Source organism: Myxine glutinosa, chromosome 5, assembly GCF_964187855.1.
Source record: "Myxine glutinosa chromosome 5, kmMyxGlut1.1, whole genome shotgun sequence".
Taxonomy (NCBI): Eukaryota; Metazoa; Chordata; class Myxini; order Myxiniformes; family Myxinidae; genus Myxine; species Myxine glutinosa.
Genome location: NC_136265.1, coordinates 115,506,007 through 115,528,958, shown reverse-complemented (window position 1 = coordinate 115,528,958; position 22,952 = coordinate 115,506,007). Strand labels below are relative to the sequence as shown.

At 47.6% G+C, this 22,952-nt stretch overlaps 1 protein-coding gene across 3 annotated transcripts in view; it reads right to left on the bottom strand.

Annotated features, from left to right (window-relative positions):
• LOC137427197 (amine sulfotransferase-like) overlaps positions 1 to 22,291 on the bottom strand; it is a 490,514-nt gene extending 468,223 nt beyond the window's left edge. Inside the window, exons 1-3 of one of the 3 annotated variants that reach the window (XM_078778586.1) lie at positions 22,102 to 22,291; positions 14,396 to 14,598; positions 14,153 to 14,285 (exon numbers count right to left, since the gene is read on the bottom strand). In XM_078778586.1, coding sequence (XP_078634712.1) covers positions 14,153 to 14,285; positions 14,396 to 14,598; positions 22,102 to 22,240 — 475 coding nt within the window. In that variant the 5' untranslated portion in view covers positions 22,241 to 22,291. The remainder of the gene's footprint in view (positions 1 to 14,152; positions 14,286 to 14,395; positions 14,599 to 22,101) is intronic. The other 2 variants (XM_078778585.1, XM_078778587.1) reach the window with 2 other exon arrangements.
• Positions 22,292 to 22,952: the final 661 nt, after the last annotated feature.

Sequence of the window (22,952 nt, the reverse complement as noted above, 5' to 3'; positions counted from 1 at the left end):
TGCGACTGAGAAAGACGTATAGCGGCCGCTTCCGTTTTGCAGAATTCAATCTTTTTTCAAAATGAGCACCATGTCCTGTTTAGATTTTGATGATTTGCGTGTAATATGATTCAACGGATGTTTATATGAATCGTTTAAAATAAAAAAAAGCCTTCTGATATTTTGCCTTTTCATTTGGGCTTCCCAATTGAAGCCCCGCCCTTAGGGCGGGTACTGTTGCTAGTCTTACTATAATTCACCAAATGTCCGTCTGTCCATTCGAAGGTACCTCAAACCGCAAAAACGGCTCAACCGATCGCAACGATATTTTGGGTGGGTATTCCTGGGACCCCTGGGAGTAAAATTGGCTATTGTGGCGGACACAAGCAAGACGACACGAATTCAACGCACCAGCAGGTGGCGCGAACGTCCAGACGGGGAACTGGAAGGCATGCCCCGCCTATCGACCGATCGGCCATGCCCGGGGACTAGGCGTGGCCCCGGCACATATATGCAGGCTCCAAGCTCGAGCCCGCCCAGTGCTACAATTTGAGCTTTCTTAATAAAGACTCTTTTGGTTATCAAACGCGTTGTAGCCTACCTCTTTGGCAAGCAAGTTGTGTGCGTAGCACCACACTTCACTGGTGACCCCGATTGGTTCAGCCGTTGCTGTCCACCGAACGTGCCATGGCCAACAACGCCGTCACGGTAAAACTCCCAGAGTTTTGAGAAGCACAGGCCGATGTGTGGTTCGTGCAGGCCGAAGCACAATTTCAGCTTCGAGGCATAACGGCGGACGAGACCCGTTACTACCACGTGGTCGCCGCCCTCGGGCCCGGCACTGCCGCCCGAGTCGTGTCCATCCTGCGGCACCCGCCGGCCGACCACAAGTACGGGGCGCTCAAACGTCTCCTCATCGCCACGTTCGGCCTCACGGAGATCGAACGGGCCGACCGGCTCCTGGACCTTCCCGAACTCGGCAACACACGACCTACCGTGCGGATGGATCATATGCTGTTGCTGGGTGACCAAGCCCCGGATTTCTTATTTCGGGTGCTTTTCCTATGCCAGCTACCTGCACAGGTACGCCTCGCGCTGGCCGGTTCCAACATAAGGGAACCCCGCGCCCTGGCCATAGAGGCCGACAAGCTATTCGCGGCTTGCGACACGCGGTCGAGTTACGGTGCTGCCGTCGTGGTTCCCGGGGCAGAGGCTACAGCGTCCCTCGTGGCCGCTGCCGCGCCCGCCCACCACCGCCGAGAAAACCGCGGCCGCCGCCGGAAGCCTAGTGCTATTTCCACGCCAGTTTCGGCCACAAGGCTAAGAAGTGTTGCCCGCCATGCTAGTTTGACAAGTCGGGAAACGACCAGGCCGGCGCTCGGTAGCGGCCCTGAGCGTCGGCCATTCCGGCAGCCTCCTCTTTATCACGGACACCTTGTCCGGGCGCCGTTTCCTCTGCGATACAGGAGCGCAGGTAAACGTCATCCCAGCCTACACGTCCGACAAGCGAACCGCGGACCGGGGCCCCGCTTTGCTTGCCGCCAACGGTACACCCATCCGCACGTTCGGGAAGCGCTGCCTCTCCCTGCGGTTCGGGCAACGCTTTCAATGGTCGTTCGTGACTGCCAGTGTGCCGATGGCATTGCTCGGTGCGGACTTCCTATGTGCGAATGGGTTGTTGGTCGACGTAAAGCACAAACGGCTCGTCCAGGCCGAAACCTTTAGCTCGCTCGCTTGTTCGCTGAGCAGCTCGTTGCTGGAGGGTTCCGTCCCGGCGAGTTTAGTTTGCACGCTTCCGGCAGCGGACGACTTTACCCGCCTCCTCGCTAGTTTCCCGGCCCTCACGCGGCCCACCTTTTCAGCGGTGGCCGTTAAACACGGGGTGGAACATCACATGCCCACGGTCGGGCCACCGGTCTATGCCTGGGCATGCCGACTCGAGCCCACGAAGCTCGCGGTGGCGAAAGCGGAGTTCGCCACGCTGGAGCGGCTGGGGATCGTGCGGCGCTCCAACAGCGCTTGGGCTTCCCCGCTGCACATTGTGCCGAAGCCCGGCAGGGGATGGTGGCCGTGCGGGGACTACCGCCAGCTCAACGATGCCACCACCCCCGACCGCTACCCGGTCCCGCACATTCAGGACTTTTCCGCCCGGTTGGCCAACACAACCGTGTTTTCGAAGGTGGACCTCATCCGGGGCTACCATCAGGTCCCCGTCCAACCGGTCGACGTCCCGAAGACGGCAGTCATCACTCCTTTCGGCCTCTTCGAATTTCTGAGGATGCCCTTCAGGTTGAAGAATGCGGCTCAGGCGTTCCAGCGGCTTATGGATAGCGTCTTGCGCGACTTACCTTTCCTGTTCGTCAACCTGGACGACATCCTAGTCGCGAGCGCGTCCCGGGAAGACCACCTGCTCCACCTCCGCACGCTGTTCGAACGCCTGGGCCAGCATGGCCTAATCATCAACCCTGCCAAGTGCCGTTTCGGTGTCACCACCATCGACTTCTTGGGGCACCGCATCACCGAGCACGGGGCCGTCCCGTTACCGGCCAAGGTGGAGGCGGTCAGGGATTTCCCGCGGCCCCGCACGGTCAAGGGGCTCCAGGAGTTCCTGGGCATGGTGAACTTTTACCACCGCTTCATGCCCCACGTCGCCCAGCTCCTCCGCCCCTTGCACGAGGCCCTCCGGGGCAAGCCGGGCAAAGGTGACATCGCATGGTCGGAGCCGATGGCCGCGGCGTTCGCGGGCGCAAAGCTGGCTCTGGCCGACGCCACCATGCTGGTGCACCCGGCGCCCGATGCACCGATCGCCCTCACCACCGACTCGTCGGATTACGCGGTGGGCGCGGTGCACGAGCGATGGGTGCGTGGTGCTTGGCAACCGCTGGCGTTTTTCAGCCGGCAGCTTCGCCCGCACGAACGCCGGTACAGCACCTTCGACCGTGAGTTGCTCGGACTCCACCTGGCGGTCCGACACTTCCGCCATCTGCTGGAGGGCCACCCGTTCACGGCCTTCATTGACCACAAGCCCCTTGTGTTCGCGATGGCCAAGGTCACCGAGCCATGGTCCGCATGGCAGCAGCGCCACCTCTCTGCCGTGTCCGAGTACACGACGGACATCCGTCACGTGGCGGGTAAGGACAACCCCGGTGGCGGATTGCCTTTCCTGGTCCGTCGTGCACACGGTCCACCTCGGGGTCGACTATGCCCGGATGGCGGAGGCCCAGACCGCCGACCCCGGCGTCCAGGCCTTGCGGACCACCGTCACGGGCCTCCGCGTCACCGAGGTGCCGTTCGTCGCGGGCACGGCCCTCCTATGCGACGTCTCCCTCGGCCGGCCTCGCCCCATCGTGCCCGCTGGCTGGCAGCGCCCGGTGTTCGATGCCATCCACGGCCTGTCCCACCCTGGCGTGAGGGCATCCCAGAAACTCGTCGGGGCAAAGTTCATCTGGTATGGCCTCTGGAAGGACGTCCGCGACTGGGCCAGGACGTGCCTCGCGTGCCAGTGCGCAAAGGTCCACCGCCACACTCAGGCACCACTGGCCCCGTTCATGGTGCCTGAGCGGCGGTTCGACCACGTGCACGTCGACTTGGTGGGACCTCTGCCCCCCTCGCGAGGGTTCACCCACAGTCTCACCATGGTCGACCGCACCACACGGTGGCCGGAGGCCGTCCCATTGGCGGCGACGTCTGCGGCTGAGGTGGCGCAAGCCTTTATCGCCACTTGGGTTGCCCGGTTCGGTGCCCCCTCGGACATCTCGTCCGACCGCGGCCCCCAGTTCACCTCGGAGCTCTGGGCCACGCTGGCGCAAGGGCTCGGGGTGAAACTACACCGCTCCACGGCCTACCACCCCCAGGCCAATGGCCTGTGCGAGCGCTTTCATCGCTCCATGAAGGCCGCGCTCCGGGCCAGCCTCTGCGACGGCGGCTGGGTCGACAGACTCCCCTGGGTCCTGCTGGGCCTCAAGACGGCGCCCAAGGACGACCTGCGCGCGTCCTCGGCGGAGCTTGTCTTCGGGCAACCACTGCGGGTACCGGGTGAATTTATCCCTGACTCCACGGCTCCTTGGTCCGTGGCACAACAGCGCTCCGCCCTTCAGTAGACCGCCTGGAGGTTCGCCCCGGTGCCAACAGCACACCACGGTTGCCCGCCTTCCCACGTCGCCCCAGAGCTTCGCACGGCAAAGTACGTGTTCATCCGGCACGACGCCCACCGGGCACCGCTACGGCCCCCGTATGACGGGCCCTTCCGCGTGTTGGAGACTGGGGACAAATTTTTCACGGTCGACATCGGCGGTGCCCCGGATCGCATTTCTGTCGACCGCCTCAAGCCGGCCCACCTCGACGTGGACCACCCCCCGCCAGCGGCTCTGCCTCCGCGTCGAGGCTGCCCCCCGGTGGTCGGACCCCCGGCACCCCCGCCAGCGGCTCTTCCTCCGCGTCGAGGCGGCCCCCCGGCGGTCGGACCCCCGGCACCCCCCAGCCCCGCCGTCCCGCCACCCCCCAGACCGGCACCCATAGCCAGGGGGCGTTTCGGCCGGGTCATCCGGCTTCCCCGCAAACTCACCCTTCAGGTGCGTGTGGCGGACACAAGCAAGAGGACACGAATTCAACGCACCAGCAGGTGGCGCGAACGTCCAGGCGGGGAACTGGAAGGCATGCCCCGCCTATCGACCGATCGGCCACGCCCGGGGACTAGGCGTGGCCCCGGCACATATATGCGGGCTCCAAGCTCGAGCCCGCCCAGTGCTACAGTTTGAGCTTTCTTAACAAAGACTCTTTTGGTTATCAAACGCGTTGTGGCCTACCTCTTTGGCAAGCAAGTTGTGTGCTTAGCACCACACTTCACGATATTGTTTTTCCCAGTTTTCCAATTTTTCCAAACACGATGGAATAATATTTACTGATATGAACAGTGATGTGGCTTTTATTGAAATTCTACAAATACTGTTTATATTTTGATGACAATTATGAACCTGCCGCGAATGCAGAAGTGGACAGATGATGGCAATGAGCGGGTTTGATAATATCCAAATACAACCGTCATTCAATCGTAATGTTAAATCGTTAAACGTTAATCGTGTTAATCGTTTTGTTAAAGTATCAATTGATGATTGGAATTGAGTGAATACAATTACGATTTTGAATTCGTAATTGTATTCATCCAACCGTACGGAACTTCACATCAGGATTTAAATATTTGTTTATGTCACGAATGTTGTTAAAATTCAAAAGTTGTTAAAAAAAAATTTTTTATGTCACTCCTCAGCGCCGACGAGTCTGGCGTTTCACTCAGGCTGACTGGCATGGTCTGCAAGCAACCATCAATCATCTGGACTGGTCTCCCATCTCTACTGCCTCTGACATAAATTCTTCCAAAGCAAACTGCTCTCTCTCATGCACAGATTTATCCCATCTCGTCTTCAGTTGTCTTACCCTTCGTCCCGTCCATGGTACACTGAATCTTGTGGTGAGGCAGTTGCCCTGAAACAACTTGCCTTTGCCTCTTGGAAGGCAAATCCAACTGAAGGCAATCTCAGTTCCTTCCACCAAGCTCGGAACAAGTGTGTGTCTACCCTCAGGAGTGCCAGGAAGCACCATCTCTCCACACTCAAGAATGAACTCTCAAACCTGTCTCCTTCCTCCAAATCCTGGTGCCGTCTGGTCAAATCCGTTTCTGGTGTTTGTTCCCCCTCCATCCCCTCCCTCACGTCAAATGGCTACACAGTTGACACCGCACGTGACAAAGCCGAATGCCTCAACTCTGTGTTTGCCTCAAAATCTTGTGTCCCAAACCAATCTCTCTCTGTTCCCACCTTACCCAGTCGAACCCAACTGCTCCTGGACTCTGTGTCCTTCTCTCCTGACAAGGTGGAGAAGTTTTTGTCAAACCTCGACTCTGATTCTGCAACTGGACCAGACGGCATCAGCCCACGAGTCCTAAAATCATGCTCTGCCGCTCTGTCTCACCCTCTCTCTGTTCTTTTCACCCCCTCTTTTGCTCAAGGTCATCTGCCATCTGCTTGGAAATCAGCAAACATTACCGCTTTACACAAAAAGGTGCAAAAACAGATCCTTGCAACTACAGACCAATCAGCCTGCTCCTAATTATCAGCAAAGTCATGGAATCCATCATTGCTTCGGATATCAAATCCTTCCTCTTCTCCAATGGCTTGATCTCTGATCATCAATTTGGATTCAGACCAGGTCATTCTACTCTGGACATGTTGCTTCTGCTGTCTCAACAATGGATGGAGGTCCTCAATGCCAAACAGGAAATCAGAGCTGTCTCACTTGACATATCACGTGCCTTCGATACGGTCTGGCACCCAGCTCTGCTCACCAAACTCTGCTCCTATGGTATCCATGGAAATCTCCACTCATGGCTTGCAGACTTCCTCTCTGGTCGTAGGCAACGTGTGGCCCTGAATGGATTTCTCTCATCTCCCCTGCCTGTTCTGGCTGGAGTTCCCCAAGGTAGTGTTCTGGGCCCTGTGCTATTTCTGGTCTTCATCAATGGTCTCTCCGACTCTCTGGAAAATCCTCTCTATCTCTTTGCTGATGACTCCACTATCTGCCGCTCCATTCCTCATCCCTCAGATCGGCAGTCTGCAGCCTCCTCACTCTCTGCCGACCTGGACAAAATCACAGACTAGTCAAACAAGTGGAACATGTCTTTCAATCCTGAGAAATCTCACACTCTTACTATGTCTCTCCGAAAAGACCGAGTGGAAAACCCTCGCATCTACTTTCTCAACAATCCTCCCCACGAAGTTCTGTCGCTCAAGCTTTTGGGTCTCACTATCTGCCATGATCTTTCTTGGGAAAACCACATTTCCAAGCTGGCCTCCAAAGCCAGTCCCCGACGAAGTCCTTCCTTGGCACACCTGAGCTCCTCACCACATACAAGGCTTTCATTCGCAGCTCAATGGAATACTGTTCCCCCCTCTGGGCCGGTGCTCCTGCCTCACACCTAGCTCGGCTTCACGCTGTTGAAACCAAAGCTTTCAGAATCATTGGGATCTCCTGCGATGAAGCTAACTCCGAGGGCCTTTCACTCACTCACCGCAGGCAGGTTGGTGGTCTTTCCGTCTTCTTCCGACTCCTGTCCGGCCTTGCTCCCCCAGCTCTCTCTGTGCTCTGTCCCCCAAATATTCCTACAGGTCGAACAAGATCTGCCAGCAACCCTCTTATGGTTAAACTGCCAAAATCTAGGCTCTCTGCTCACCTTCACTCTTTCAATTCCCCTTTTCTCCCGCCTCTGGAACAAACTCCCCCACTCCCTTCAATCCCACTCCTCCCTCCAGGTCTTTAAAACAGCTGTTCACCACCATCTCTTATCTTCCCCCATCCAAAACCTTGATCTTTTCTACCCCCGCTAATTCACCCCAGATACACTTTTTTTTGAAATTCCAACTTCTTTCCTGGAAGTCCTTGCAGTGTTCATATGTTTTATACCTCTCCCACCTCCCCCCAATCTCTCTCCCTCCCACATTTCTCTCGATGTCCTTGCTCTCAAATGTTGTGTTTGTGTCCTTCCCCCTCTCTCCCTATCTTGTCTACGGCTCCCCTTGTTTTTTGTGTTTTTTGTGTCGGTCTGACTTTTTGTGTGATTAATGTTCGCTCTTTCACGATCTTCGATCTTGTAGACAAAAAAAAAAAAAAGTTTTTTTTTTTATATGAATGTTATTTAATTTGTGATTGGAGTTATGCTGTTTGGAATGAAAAAAGAGATATCGAGTTCAAGTGAATGACGAAATGCCGTGACGGTTTCTACTTTCTAAATGTGAATTCGCGGATCGCCATATGCAGATTCGCCATCGACTGGGTATGGAACAAACGTACCCGTTTGTTTGCCAACGGGTACGTTTTTCATGGAAGTCCTTCACGAACTTGCTGTGTCCATGTCTGACGTGTGACTGAAGGTGCTGCAGGAATGTGGAATTTATTGGTTTCATGCTTTAGCATTCGCATATCTGCATTGTCTGTTTGCTTCTGGCTTCCCACCCGTGCGAAGCACGGGCACCTCACTAGTATATGGGGAATCCAATGCCATCTTCAGTTTTGAAATGAAATGTGAATAAACTGCTTGAAACCCCATATTTATTTCTAAAATAGTCGTTTTTAACGTGGAATAATTCGTCGACCAGATAAGATCCACAAGCAGGTTGATCCTCGGTGTCCATGAATAATTTACTTACTTTACAGTTTTTTTTCCAGATATGTCCAATATGCTGCAATGGAACATTTGATGTGAACATCTTTGTACGTCATTGTAATTACTAACGATGGTATAATCAACTCTCTTTTTTTATTGCAGGTCTGAATTGATCTACGGGTGACTGAAAACATGGCTGAAGGCACAGACCGGACTCGAAAAAGACCAGTGTCACTGGAGCCACAGTTATGCCTCATATGCCAGAAAGACAAGAAGCAAAAGCTCATGACAGTCAGCAGTGATGGGCTCCAGTCAGTTGATTCTATTAGGCAACTCCGGTCGGAATTACATAATGACAATTTCCGAGATGCAACCGATGGACTTCCTGAAATACTTCGAGCGGACTCACCTCAACCGTTCTCATGGCTTAAGGACTGCCGATCTAGTTACAGGAGTAAATTTAGAGTTGAAAGATCAAGGAAGGCTGGATTGAAAGAAATGAATGACCAAAGTTCGTCTGCATCCACACCCGATGCCCATCTGCAAAATGTTAGTCTTTGGAGCAAACAGCTCAGATAGATTGGAAGCAGTGTATCTCTTGTCAACAAGATCAGAAAGAAGCACTTCATCTCATACAAGAAATGAAAGTCAGCAGCAGAATATTGGAAGCAGCGAAGTATGACCAATTCTTAAGAGTTCGACTAGTTCTGTAAATGATCTTACAGCTGCAGATGGAAAATATCACACGAGTTGCATCGTCAAGTTCGAACGTAGAACAAAACGCCGAGCAAATACGTCACTCCAGAGCACGGAGATGACGTCACTTCAGAGCACGGAGATGACGTCAGCGTGGCTTTTTTAATAACTTGAACAATCAGCAGAGCAAGCTGATATCCAGGATCTAGTAAATGTGTGGGACAGGTACTGCACAATAGCTAGTGATGCTCAGATAGATATACCATCTTCATTTCTGAGTCGGAGGAACGCTTTCAAGGACAAATTAGCTGACCGTCTTGAGGGTATATACGAAGTCGTTGCACTGTATGATCAGCCTCGAAATGAACCTCATACTATTTTTATTTTTATTTTTTTTTGTATACTGAATCGAGGCTCGTGAAAGAGCTAACATTTACTTCACAAACAAATCAACCAGACAAACAAAATATACAAAAAGAGGGAGCGGAAGACAAGATGGGGAGAAAAGGGGAAGCACACAAACACAACATCCGAGAGCAGGGAGATGTGTGGAAGGGAGAGGGCCCGGGGGGAGGAGGCATGGGAAGGGGGGGGGGAGAGGGAGAAGTATAAAGCACAAGGACACCAAGGACTTCCAGGACAGAAGTTGGTATTTCAAAAAGGGGAATTGGGGTGAAATTAGCGGGGGTAGAAAAGATCAAGGTTTTGGATGGGGGAAGATAAGAGATGGTGGTGAACAGCTGTTTTAAAGACTTGGAGGGTGGAGTGGAATTGAAGAGAGTGAGGGAGTTTGTTCCAGAGGCGGGAGAAAAGAGGAATGAAGGAGTGAAGGTGAGCAGAGAGTCTTGATTTTGGCAGTTTAACCAAAAGAGGGTTGCAGGCAGATCTTGTGCGACCTGTAGGAATATTTGCGGGACAGAGCCCAGAGAGAGCTGGGGAGGCAAGGCCAGAGAGGCCAGAGAGGCAAGGCCAGAGAGGAGTCGGTAGAAGACGGAAAGACCACCAACCTGCCTGCGGTGAGTGAGTGAGAGGCCCTTGGAGTTAGCTTCATCGCGGGAGATTCCAATGATTCTGAATGCTTTGGTTTCAACAGCGCGAAGGCGAGCTAGGTGTGAGGCAGGAGCACCAGCCCAGAGGGGAGAGCAGTATTCCATTGAGCTGCGGATGAAAGCCTTGTATGTGGTGAGGAGCTCAGGTGTGCCAAGGAAGGACTTCGCACGACGGAGGATGCCCAGTCGGCGACTGGCTTTGGAGGCCAGATTTGAAATGTGGTTTTTCCAGGAAAGATCATGGCAGATAGTGAGACCCAAAAGCTTGAGTGACAGAACTTCTTGGAGAGGATTATTCAGAAAGTGGATGGGAGGGTTGTCCAGTCGGTCTTTTCGGAGAGACATCGTAAGAGTGTGAGATTTGTCAGGATTGAAAGACATGTTCCACTTGTTTGCCCAGTCTGTGATTTTGTCAAGGTCTGCAGAGAGTGAGGAGGCTGCAGACTGCCGATCTGAGGGATGAAGAATGGAGCGACAGAGAGTAGAGTCGTCAGCAAAGAGATAGAGAGGATTTTCAAGAGAGTCAGAGAGATCATTGATGAAGACCAGAAAAAGCACAGGGCCCAGAACACTGCCTTGGGGAACTCCAGCCTGAACAGGAAGAAGAGATGAGAGAAACCCATTCAGGGCCACACGTTGACTACGACTAGAGAGGAAGTCCGCCAGCCATGCGTGGAGATTTCCATGGATACCAAAAGAGGAGAGTTTGGTGAGCAGAGCGGGGTGCCAGACTGTATCGAAGGCACGTGATATGTCAAGGGAGACTGCTCTAATTTCCTGTTTGGCATTGAGGACCTCCATCCATTGTTGAGAAAGCAGAAGCAGCATGTCCAGAGTGGAGTGTCCAGGTCTGAAACCAAATTGATGATTAGAGATCAAGCCATTGGAGAAGAGGAAAGATTTCATATCTGAAGCAATGATGGATTCCATGACCTCGCTGATAATTGGGAGAAGGCTGATTGGTCTGTAGTTGCTGGGATCTGTTTTTGCACCTTTTTTGTGCAAAGCGGTGATGTTGGCAGATTTCCAAGCAGATGGAAGATGACCTTGAGCAAAAGAGAGGGTGAAGAGAACAGAGAGAGGGAGTGAAAGAGTGGAAGAACATGATTTTAGGACCCGTGGGCTGATGCCGTCAGGTCCAGTTGCAGAATCAGAGTCGAGGGTTGACAGACACTTTTCCACCTTGTCAGGAGGAAAGGACACAGAGTCCAGGAGCAGCTGGATACGACTGGGTACTGTATTGGTTCCATCCAAATTCCGGCATATTCCAGTATCAGCAATGGTGAAAGACGACACCACTGATATTAATAGACTCATTCCTTCATTCAAACATGAGGATCAGGGTAAGTTCCTGAGCATGGTCCATGTGGCATTGCAGATCCTTTGTGACATCAGTGAAGACAGAGCAATGGACAGCATACCCGACAGCCTGTACATGTTCCTCAACTTGCTACTAGTAGGTGGTCAGCGTCTACTGGAGGATGATGAACTGGACGATGATAAGAACGAAGCCAGACGGCGGCTTAGAATCATCAGCATTGCTCAGGATCTTATGTACACAGCCAATGAAGACAGGTTCCTCACTCCGAAGCACATAGGAATGGCCAGTACCCTTCACCAAGCTACATGTTCGAAAGAGTTGGTGAACATGTTTCACCAGGCAGGTCATGTCATGAGTTACCGTGAGGTAATCAAACTTGACACTGCACTGGCTAACAAGGCATGAGAGACCATGGACGACGATTTTTTTTTATTTTTTTTATTTTTTTTTTGTATACAAGATCGAGGCTCGTGAAAGAGCTAACATTAATCACACAAAAAGACAAACCGACACACAAAACACAAAAAACAAGGGGAGCGGCAGACAAGATGGGGAGAGAGGGGGAAGGACACAAAAGAGAGGGGGAAGAGGGGGAAGGACACAAACACAACATTTGAGAGCAGGGACATCGGGAGGACTTGGGGGGAGGTGGGAGAGGAATAAAACATATGAACACTGCAAGGACTCTGGGGTGAATTACCGGGGGTAGAAAAGATCAAGGTTTTCGATGGGGGAAGATAAGAGATGGTGGTGAACAGCTGTTTTAAAGACCTGGAGGGAGGAGTGGGATTGAAGAGAGTGAGGGAGTTTGTTCCAGAGGTGGGAGAAAAGAGAAATATAAGATTGAAGGTGAGCAGAGAGTCCTGATTTTGGCAGTTTCACCAGAAGAGGGTTGCTGGCAGATCTTGTGCGACCTGTAGGAATATTTGGGGGGGGGGGGGGACAGAGCACAGATAGAGCTGGGGGAGCTAGGCCGGATAGGAGTCGGTAGAAGACAGAAAGACCACCAACCTGCCTGGGGTGAGTAAGTGAGAGGCCCTCAGAATTAGCTTCATCGTGGGAGATTCCAATGATTCTGAAAGCTTTGGTTTCAAAAGCGTGAAGCCGAGCTAGGTGTGAGGCGGGAGCACCAGCCCAGATGGGGGAGCAGTATTCCATTGAGCTGCGGATGTAAGCCTTCTCTGTGGTGAGGAGCTCAGGTGTGCCAAAGAAGGACTTCGCATGACGGAGGATGCCCAGTCGGCGACTGGCTTTGGAGGCCAGCTTGGAAATGTGGTTTTCTCAGGAATGATCATGGCTGATTGTGAGACCCAAAAGCTTGAGTGACAGAACTTCTTGGAGAGGATTGTTGAGAAAGTAGATGGGACGGTTGTCCAAACGGTCTTTTCGGAGAGCCATCGTGAGAGTGTGAGATTTGTCAGGAATGAAAGACATGTTCTACTTGTTTGACCAGTCTGTGATTTTGTCCATGTCTGCAGAGAGTGAAGAGGCTGCTGCCTGCCGATCTGAGGGTTGAGATATGGAGCGGCAGAGAATGGAGTCATCAGCAAAGAGATAGAGAGGATTTTCCAGAGAGTCGGAAAGATCATTGATGAATACCAAAAAAAGCACAGGGCCCAGAACACTGCCTTGAGGAACTCCAGCCTGAACAGGAAGAGGAGATGAGAGAATTCCATCCAGGACCACATGTTTACCCGGAAAGGAAGTCCGCAAGCCATGCGTGGAGATTTCCATGGATACCACAGGAGGAGAGTTTGGTGAGCAGAGCTGGGTGCCAGACCATGTCAAAGGCATGTGATATGTCAAGGGAGCCAGCTCTAATTTCCTGTTTGGCGTTGAGGACCTTACATTACCTTGCTGCATTACATTACCCCATTACCACTGAACTCCATTACCTTACATTACCTTGCTGCATTACATTACCTCATTACCACTGAACTCCATTACCTTACATTACCTTGCTGCATTATAATAAAACCACCTTTAGAGGCCATTTTTCCCCGCAAGCGGGGGTTGGCCTTTTTCGGGCACCGTGGTTGTTGTTGTTTTTTTGGTCCCCTTTTTGAAGCAATGTTTTACGGCCGGATGCCCTTCCTGACGCCAACCCTTTTTGCCGCCTTTAACGACAAACAGGGAATTACCAGTGATTACCCCATTTACCCCCGTGCTGCATTACATTACCCCATTTCCAATGAACTCTTGGGGGCTCATATTTATTCTTTACATTGGTCGAAGATCCCTACAGGAAGGAGATTGTACAGTACATACATCACACGGAGGACAACGATATAAACAGACGTCAGAGTACCTTTACATGAATCACAAGAATATAGGTGAACAATGGACCCCTAGCCTGGTGTTGCCTTCGCGGTTAGGGTGCCGGCTTGGGATCCTAGGATCCTGGATCGATCGCTGAATTAACACCAGGGGGGTTGACTCAGCCTGTCATCCTTCCGAGGTCGGCAAATTGAGTACCAGCTTGCTGGGATGAATGATCACGGTGTGTACCCCGGTTTAGAATAGGTACACCGTATCCCTGCGCATCGTAAGAGGCGACTAAGGGTTGGCGTCAGGAAGGGCATCCGGCCATAAAAACATTGCCTCAAACAGGGAACCATGACCTCATGGGGACCGCAAGGTTAACCCTCGCTATAGCGGGGAAAATGGCCTTAAAACGATCATTCATATTCATTCATTCAATGGACCAACACGTATGGAACAGTAAATGGGATTTGAAGTCGGGGTTTCTGCAGGGGTGAATAGGACCACGAAACAGAAGCCAGAAAAATCGATTGAGACGTTCACATTGAACCTCAACACACGAACATTCCAAGTGTGATGAACAATCGAGTTCAGAAAACAAACTGTGGAACAACACAGGTAAAGTCACTTAGATATACACTCCACCACCAGGTGGTTTTACACGGATCATTAACGAAAGGATATTCTTACATTTGCCATTGAGGAATGACTCCAAAACATCCTCAAATTTAAATGAAACATCTGCTGGTATCATTGCCAGAATACCAAAGAAATGGAAGAGGGACACCAGGACATCCTTTGGGTCTCGAGTCACGTAAATAACCTGGAATGGAACAAACGGTGTTGAAAAATCAACTGTAAATGTGGAATCCCATGGTTGGTGGGATTAAATGAGCAACCTTACTTCCTTCATCTCCACCGTCATGTCTTTACCTTTGCAGCTCCTTCTCGAAGTTTGCGTGGCATTAAAAAAAATGGAAGATGGCTGCTGATGATTCGGGGACTCCGTGCTTCCAGCACCTTCTGATGATGCAGCTCGAGCCAGGGTGAGCGGTCGAAGGACGTGATATTCCCCAGTCGTTCATTGTCCCCCTCCACCTGAATCAAGCTCACCAACACCTGCATCCACGTGGTTCCTGCACAGATATGCCCATATGAACATATGAACATGGGATTGCCAACATACTCCAGCATCTGTTGGCATTTTTTGATCCAATTGCACCAGGAAATGACATATACACAGTGCCCTCCATAAGTATCGGAACAGTGAAGTGAAATCTGTTATTATTGTTATAAACTCAAGAAATTTGGATTTGAGATCAAAAGATGAATATGAGGCAAGATTACAGAAGGTCAGCTTTTATTTATTGGTGTTTTGATTCATTTATGTTTTACCACTGTAGAACAATAACACTTTTTATGTTCAGTCCCCCCATTTTAGGTGAGCATAAGTATTGGAACACATGGCTGGCAGGTGCTTCGCTCACTGACACGTGGCTGACAGGTGCGAACTGAACCTGAAAGAACAGATAAATTAAATTAGAACCAAAGCACAAACATTGGGAATATCAAATAAAACAATTTGGAATATCTTGAAAAGGAAAGACAGCACAAGTGTTCGTATCAATAGACAACGGTCAGGTCGGCCAAGGTAAACAACTGCAGTTGATGACAGAAAGATCATCAGAGCTGTGAAGAAAAACCTTAAAACAGCTGACAGTGACATCACCAGCAACCTCCAGATCACAATCTACCGTTCGCAGAAGACTTCGACAGCAGAATTACAAAGGCGACACCGCAAGATGCAAACATCATCAGCACCAAACATAGAAAGGCCAGATTAGAATTTGGCAAGAAGTCCAGCGATGAACCCACCGGAAGATTTTGGGTAGGGCATTGGGGGGGGCAATGCCTCCCCCCCACCCCCCTATATTTTTTTCAGTAGTTTACAATTAAGATTTGAAAAAATCTCGTATTTAAACGTGAGTAACAAAAAGCAAAACAGAACCCAAGTGCTTGGATTTCTTCCTCCAGCCATGCCAAATATCGCGCCATTTGCATAGAGTGACGTGATTGGCTGCATCCTTTTTCAAATGATATAAACAAACTTTGGGTCTCAGAGAGTATGTCGAAGAGACACGAATTGAACATGAAACACCTGCCACTGTGACCCAACCTAAAAAAACAGGTGTCATCAGCAGGTGTACAATCCCATTTTGGATGCCGTAACTGCAGAGTTGGAGAGACGATGCTCAAAAGAATCAATGGAAATTGCTGAAGCATGTGACTGAGTGTTAAGATGTCACAAAAATGGCATTCATCCACATCCACTCTTGTGACTGAAGTGTTAAGATGTCACAAAAATGGCATTCATCCACATCCACTCTTGTGACTGAGTGTTAAGATGTCACAAAAATGGCATTCATCCACATCCACTCTTGTGACTGAAGTGTTAAGATGTCACAAAAATGGCATTCATCCACATCCACTCTTGTGACTGAGTGTTAAGATGTCACAAAAATGGCATTCATCCACATCCACTCTTGTGACTGAAGTGTTAAGACGTCACAAAAATGGCATTCATCCACATCCACTCTTGTGACTGAAGTGTTAAGATGTCACAAAAATGTCATTCATCCACATCCACATCCGCTCTTGTGAATCAGTGTTAAGAAGTCACAAAAATGTCATTCATCCACATCCACATCCGCTCTTGTGAATCAGTGTTAAGAAGTCACAAAAATGGCATTCATCCACATCCACTCTTGTGACTGAAGTGTTAAGACGTCACAAAAATGGCATTCATCCACATCCACTCTTGTGAATCAGTGTTAAGAAGTCACAAAAATGTCATTCATCCACATCCACATCCGCTCTTGTGAATCAGTGTTAAGAAGTCACAAAAATGTTATTCATCCACATCCACATCCGCTCTTGTGAATCAGTGTTAAGAAGTCACAAAAATGTTATTCATCCACATCCAAAAATGTCATCAAATCCAAAAATGTCAAATCCTTGTCCAAAATGCAAAATCCAAAACCTTGATCTTTTCTACCCCCGCGAATTCACCCCAGAAACACTTTTATGAAATTCCAACTTCTTTCCTGGAAGTCCTTGCAGTGTCCATATGTTTTATACCTCTCCCACCTCCCCCCAAGCTCTCTCCCTCCCACAGTTCTCTCGATGTCCCTGCTCTCAAATGTTGTGTTTGTGTCCTTCCCCCTCTCTCCCCACCTCTCCCTTATTTTGTGTTTTTTGTGTCGGTCTGACTTTTTGTGTGATTAATGTTAGCTCTTTCACGAGCCTCGATCTTGTATCCCAAAAAAAAATAAAAAATGTTGATCACTGTGGTTTGTGTGTTTGTTACTTCGCAATTTTTTTTTTTTTTTTTTTTTGCAAGTATGTTGATCGCACCGGTTTGTGTGTTTGTGTGTTTGTGTCCTCAATTCCTCTAAAATCCTCAATTTTCATCCGATTGACTTGTAATTTGAATGGTATTTTCAGATCAGCGAACTTAATTCAACCACCAACTATTTTTGAGATCAGCGTTGGCCAAAAGGTCAACATAGGCCAAAGGTCAACCACTTTTTTTGAATTCCTAAAATCCTCAATTTTCATCCGATTGACTTGAAATTTGAATAGGATTTTCATAGCAACGAACTGAATTCAACCACCCACTATTTTTGAGGTCAACATAGGTCACAAGGTCAACATAGGCCAAAGGTCAACCAATTTTTTCGAATTCCTAAAATCCTCAATTTTCATCCGATTGACTTGAAATTTGAATAGGATTTTCATATCAGCTGACTGAATTCAACCACCATCTATTTTTTTGAACATAGGTCATAAGGTCAACATTGGCCAAAGGTCAACCACTTTTTTCAAATTTATATTGCACTCAATTTTCATTTGATTGACATGAAATTTGAATGGGAGTTTCATGTTACCTAACTGAATTCAACCACCAACTATTTTTGAGATCAACATCGGTCATAAGGTCAACATAGGCCAAAGGTCAACCAATTTTTTTGGAATTTCTAAAATCCTCAATTTTCATCCGATTGACTTGGAATTTAAAAAGGATATGCATATCAGCTTACTGAAACTAACCACGAACAATTTTTGAGGTAAACAGGCCAAAAGGTCCACATGGGCCAAATTTCTAAAATTGTCAATTTTCATCCGATTAACTTAAACGTTGAAGACAATTTGCAAATCAGGTCACTGAAGTGAACCACTAATTATTTTTGAGGTCAAAAGGATGCTCTACTGAGTGCCATTCAACTTTGTTCTGTTTTGCCAAGTGTCGCACTATGAGAGATTTTTCATTGGTGTGTTTGTCTGTCCACTCACTTGTACTTGCCTACAGGTCACAATTTTAAATCGATCTTCACGAAACTTCACCAAATGGTAGGGTTTGTCGTCCGACAAAATCGTATACATTTTTGAAGTCAAAAGGTCAACATATGCCAGAGGTCAACCACTTTTTTCCAAATTTCTAAAATCCTCAATTTCCATGATTGACTTGAAATTTCAATAGGATTTACATATCGGCTAACTGAATTCAACCACCATCTATTTTTGAGATCAGCATAGGCCAAAAGGTCAACATAGGCCAAAGGTCAACCACTTTTTTTCTAATTTCTAAATCCTCAATTTTCATTCGATTGACTTTAAATTTGAATAGGATTTACATATCGGCCAACTTAATTCAACCACCAACTATTTTTGAGATCAGCATAGGCCAAAAGGTCAACATTGGTCAAAGGTCAACCACTTTTTTTCGAATTTCTAAAATCCTCAATTTTCATCCGATTGACTTGATATTTGAATGGGATTTACATATCAGCTGTTAGAATTAAACCAGCAACTATTTTTGAGATCAGTATCGGCCAAAAGGTCAACAACAATTTCTAATTTTGAAAATCCTTAATTTTCATCCGATCCACTTGAAATTTGAATGGGATTTACATATCAGCTGTTAGAATTCAACCAGCAACTATTTTTGAGGTCAGTATCGGCCAAAAGGTCAACATAGGCAAAGGTCAACAACACTTTCAAATTTCTAAAATCCTTAATCTTCATCCGATCCACTTGAAATTTGAATGGGATTTACATATCAGCTGTTTGAATTCAATCACCAACTATTTTTGAGATCAGCATAGGCCAAAAGGTCAACATAGGCCAAAGGTCAACCACTTTTCGAATTTCTAAAATCCTAAATTTTCATCTAATTGACTTGAAATTTGAATAGGATTTATATATAGGCTGACTGAATTGAACCACCAACTATTTTTGAGATCACCATAGGTCAAAAGGTCAACAACAATTTCTAATTTCTAAAATCCTTAATTTTCATCCGATCCACTTGAAATTTGAATGGGATTTACATATCAGCTGTTTCAATTCAACCACCAACTATTTTTGAGATCAGCATAGGCCAAAAGGTCAACATATGCCAAAGGTCAACAACAATTTCTAATTTCTAAAATCCTCAATTTTCATCCGATTGACTTGAAAATTGAATGGGATTTACATATCAGTTAACTGAATTCAACCAACAACTATTTTTAAGGTCAACATAGGCCATAGGTCAACAACTTTTCCCAATTTTCTAAAATCCTCAATTTTCATCTGATTGACTGGAAATTTGAATTGGAATTGCATATCAGTGAACTGAATTCAACCACCAACTATTTTGGAGATCAACATCGACCAAAAGGTCAACATAGGCCAAAACGTCAACATAGGCCAAATGTCTAAAAATGTCAATTTTCATCCGATTAACTTAAACTTTGAAGACGACTTGCATATCAGGGCACTGAATTCAACCACGAATTATTTTTCAGCTCAAAAGGATGCTCTACTGATTGCCATTCTACTTTGTTCTGTTTTGCCAAGTGTCAGTCACTCTATGAGTGATTTTTCATTTGTTTGTTTGTTTGTGAACAAAATATCTCAAAGTTGTAGACAGATTCGGATGAAATTTGGCAGAGAGGCAGCGTATATGACAAGGACGAAATGATTACATTTGGTGAAGATGTGGATTCGGATCCGGCTTCTAGAATTTTAAAAGTGATTATTCACCCTGAGGAGATCGGGCCAAAAACGATACATAGCAGGATATCTCAAAAGGTTGTGGACGGATTTGGACGACACTTGGTGGAACCGTTGGGTGTCTGACAAGGAAGAATCGATTCAATTTTGGTGAATACCCGGATCAGGATCCGGCTAGTATATTTTTTTCAGTGATTCTTCACCATTGCGAGATAGGGCCAATAGTAGGATATCTCAAATATATATACAGTCACGTGAAAAAGTAAGTACACCCCATGTAAAGTTTTGACTTTTTCAACATATTTCAACATACAGCTATTTGATCTTCATTTCAACAATATTGATAGATAAAGGTGATATAATATAACAAATATCATGAAACATTTACATTTTGTAGTCCATTGTATAATTTAAATAAACATAAATGCAAATTTCGCATGTCGAAAAAGTAAGTACACCCTTGGCTCTAATAGGTGGTATTGCCCCCTTTGGCAGAAACAACCTCAAGTAGGCGTTTCTTATAACTGTCTACCAGTCTCTGACATCGACTGGGAGAAATTTTTGCCCACTCCTCCATGCAGAATTCTTTCAGCTGTGCGATGTTTGAGGGGTTTCTTGCATGCACAGCTCGTTTCAAATCCCCCCACAACATCTCGATGGGATTTAGATCCGGGCTTTGACTTGGCCATTCCAGAACCCTCCATTTCTTTCTTTTCAGCCATTCCTTGGTGGATTTACTGGTATGTTTAGGGTCATTGTCATGTTGCAAGGGCCACCTTCGGTTGAGCTTCAACTTTCCGACAGATGGCCTCACATTATCCTCAAGCACCCTCTGGTACAATGAAGAATTCATAGTGGATTCTATGATGGTGAGCTGCCCAGGCCCTGATGCAGCAAAGCTGCCCCAAACCATAATATTTCCACCACCATGCTTTACAGTTGGTATCAGGTTCTTGTGGTCAAATGCTGTCTTAGGTTTTCGCCAAACATGTCTTCTGGTACTGTGGCCAAATAGCTCTACCTTTGACTCATATGTCCAGAGCACATTGTTCCAGAAGTGCTGGTCTTTGCCTCGGTGTTCATTGGCAAACTTTAGTCTTGCCCTGATGTTCTTTCTGGACAGCAAAGGTTTTCTCCTGGCACACCTCCCATGCAGATCAAATTGGTGCAGCCTCTTTCTAATGGTAGACTCGTGCAATTTGGCATCAACAGTGGCAAGAGCTACCTGTAGGTCCCGTGATGACATTCTGGAGTTCTTAGAGACTTCTTTCAGCATCTTGCAGTCTGCTCTCGGGCTGAACTTGCTGGGGCGGCCTGGCCTGAACAAGTTGGCAGTTGTTTGGAATCTTCTCCACTTGTAGATTATCTTCCCGGACAGTCGAATGATTGATTTCAAATTGTTTGGAGATCTTTTTAAATCCCTTCCCAGACTCGTAGGCATCTATAACCTTCTTTCTGAAGGCCTCAGAGAGCTCTTTTGATCTCGGCATGGTGACGCCACACACTTCAACAACAAAGAGCAAACCAAACTAAATGTCTGAGGTTTAAATAAGACAGGTTCCTCCAAGATCCTCTCTCACGATGTTCTAATCATTTGCACCTGCGCTGGTGCACCTGATTGTAATTTTAGGTATTTGAAGTAGTGATAAATGTAGGGGTGTACTTTTTCAACATCCGAAATTTGCATTTATGTTTATTTAAATTATACAATTGACTACAAAATGTAAATGTTTCATGATATTTGTTACATTATATCACCTTTATCTATCAATATTGTTGAAATGAAGATCAAATAGCTGTATGTTGAAATATGTTGAAAAAGTCAAAACTTTACAGGGGTGTACTTACTTTTTCACATGACTGTATATAATACTCATAAATATAGCAGGATATCTCAAAAAGTTGTGGACGGATGATTTTGATTAAATGCGATTTTGTATTGTGATTTTCTGGTCCACTCTGGGATACAAAACGTAAACTGTTCACCTGGCGGAAGTATGCTCTCCACTGAGTCCCGTTTTGTTTGTTGTTGTGCTGATATTGGTGGTAGCTGGTGAACATGTCAAATAATTATTCGGCTAAAACAAAAAACAAGGGTGATTAAATAATGAACGTAAACTGTATTTGTGATTTCACGTACACTGAAACTACACGAACACACGGTAATTTTGGAAGCCAGCCCGAGCTACAAATTATTTATATTAAGCCCCCCCCCCCACGCCCCCCCCCCCCCCCCCCCAAATGGAGAAGTCAAATTATGCTAATGTGTGAGCCTGTGAGTTCTGGAATAAACTTTCATGGACGGTGAGATCAAAATAAACCTTTACTAAAGCGATTTCCCTCTCGGAGCAGAGAAGACTGAATCGAAGAGCATTAACCCTGGGCCTTGACAACTCGACAGTGACCTGCTGTCCTTAACCAAATTGAGAAGGTGTATTATCATGATACGAACCTTTTCTTTGTGCACCAATGATGACGATAATCCTATGGACAGGTACATACAATGAAGTCCTGAAATGGAGATTATTGTGACATCTAACAGTGATGTAACAGGGTCACAGGTATGAAAGCACTTTCCTCACCTGATTTTGGGAAGGTAACAATGTAAAGATCGTCATGTTGGACTGAGAAGTCCTCCAGTAACTCAAGGACCTCAATATTATAGAGTGTCCTGTTGAAAGGCACTCCTCGGAATTGAAAAGTCCTCGATTCGAAATCCATTGTTGCTGCTTCGTTGTTTTTCAAACATTCTGCAGCAGCAGAGCTGAGGGACAAAGTCCATAATATCGCAATCTCTCATTGTTTGTACTGCACCACAAGGTCAACACAGACAAAGCTTGACATCCACTCATCAGCTTCTTTTTCTTACCAATTCAAAAAATCCCAATGATTTATCATTGTCTGGTTGTTGTTTTTAACGCACTAATTCGACTAAACAAGGAATCTGGCCGCAGGATTCCGTTTATCCGAGCTGTGTCTGCAATAAATCAACACCGATTCAATCTACCAGTTTATTTCATTTCACTGGGGTTGAAGGAGGACAGGTGAGGACACTTATCAGACATCACGAGGGTGTTAGGTGAGACAAAGTGACATCACCAGGATGTTATGGGAGGCAAAGTGACATCACCAGGATGTTATGGGAGGCAGAGTGACATCATGAGGGTGTTTTTGGAGGCAAAGAGACATCACGATGGTGTTTTTGGAGGCAATGTGACCGCCACGGTGTTATGGGAGGCAAAGTGACTCCAAGCCAAGCTATTCTGAAATCTCTGACACACCTTCAACAGCTCTCCCTACCTCTTCCACCTCTTCCACATCTTACCCTACCCCTCCTCCCCCCTGTTCTGTATCCGATGCTCCCCCTTCCTCTTCATTAACGGTATGGACCTCAAACATCCGGGGCCTTCGCTCAAACTTGACTGATCTCTCC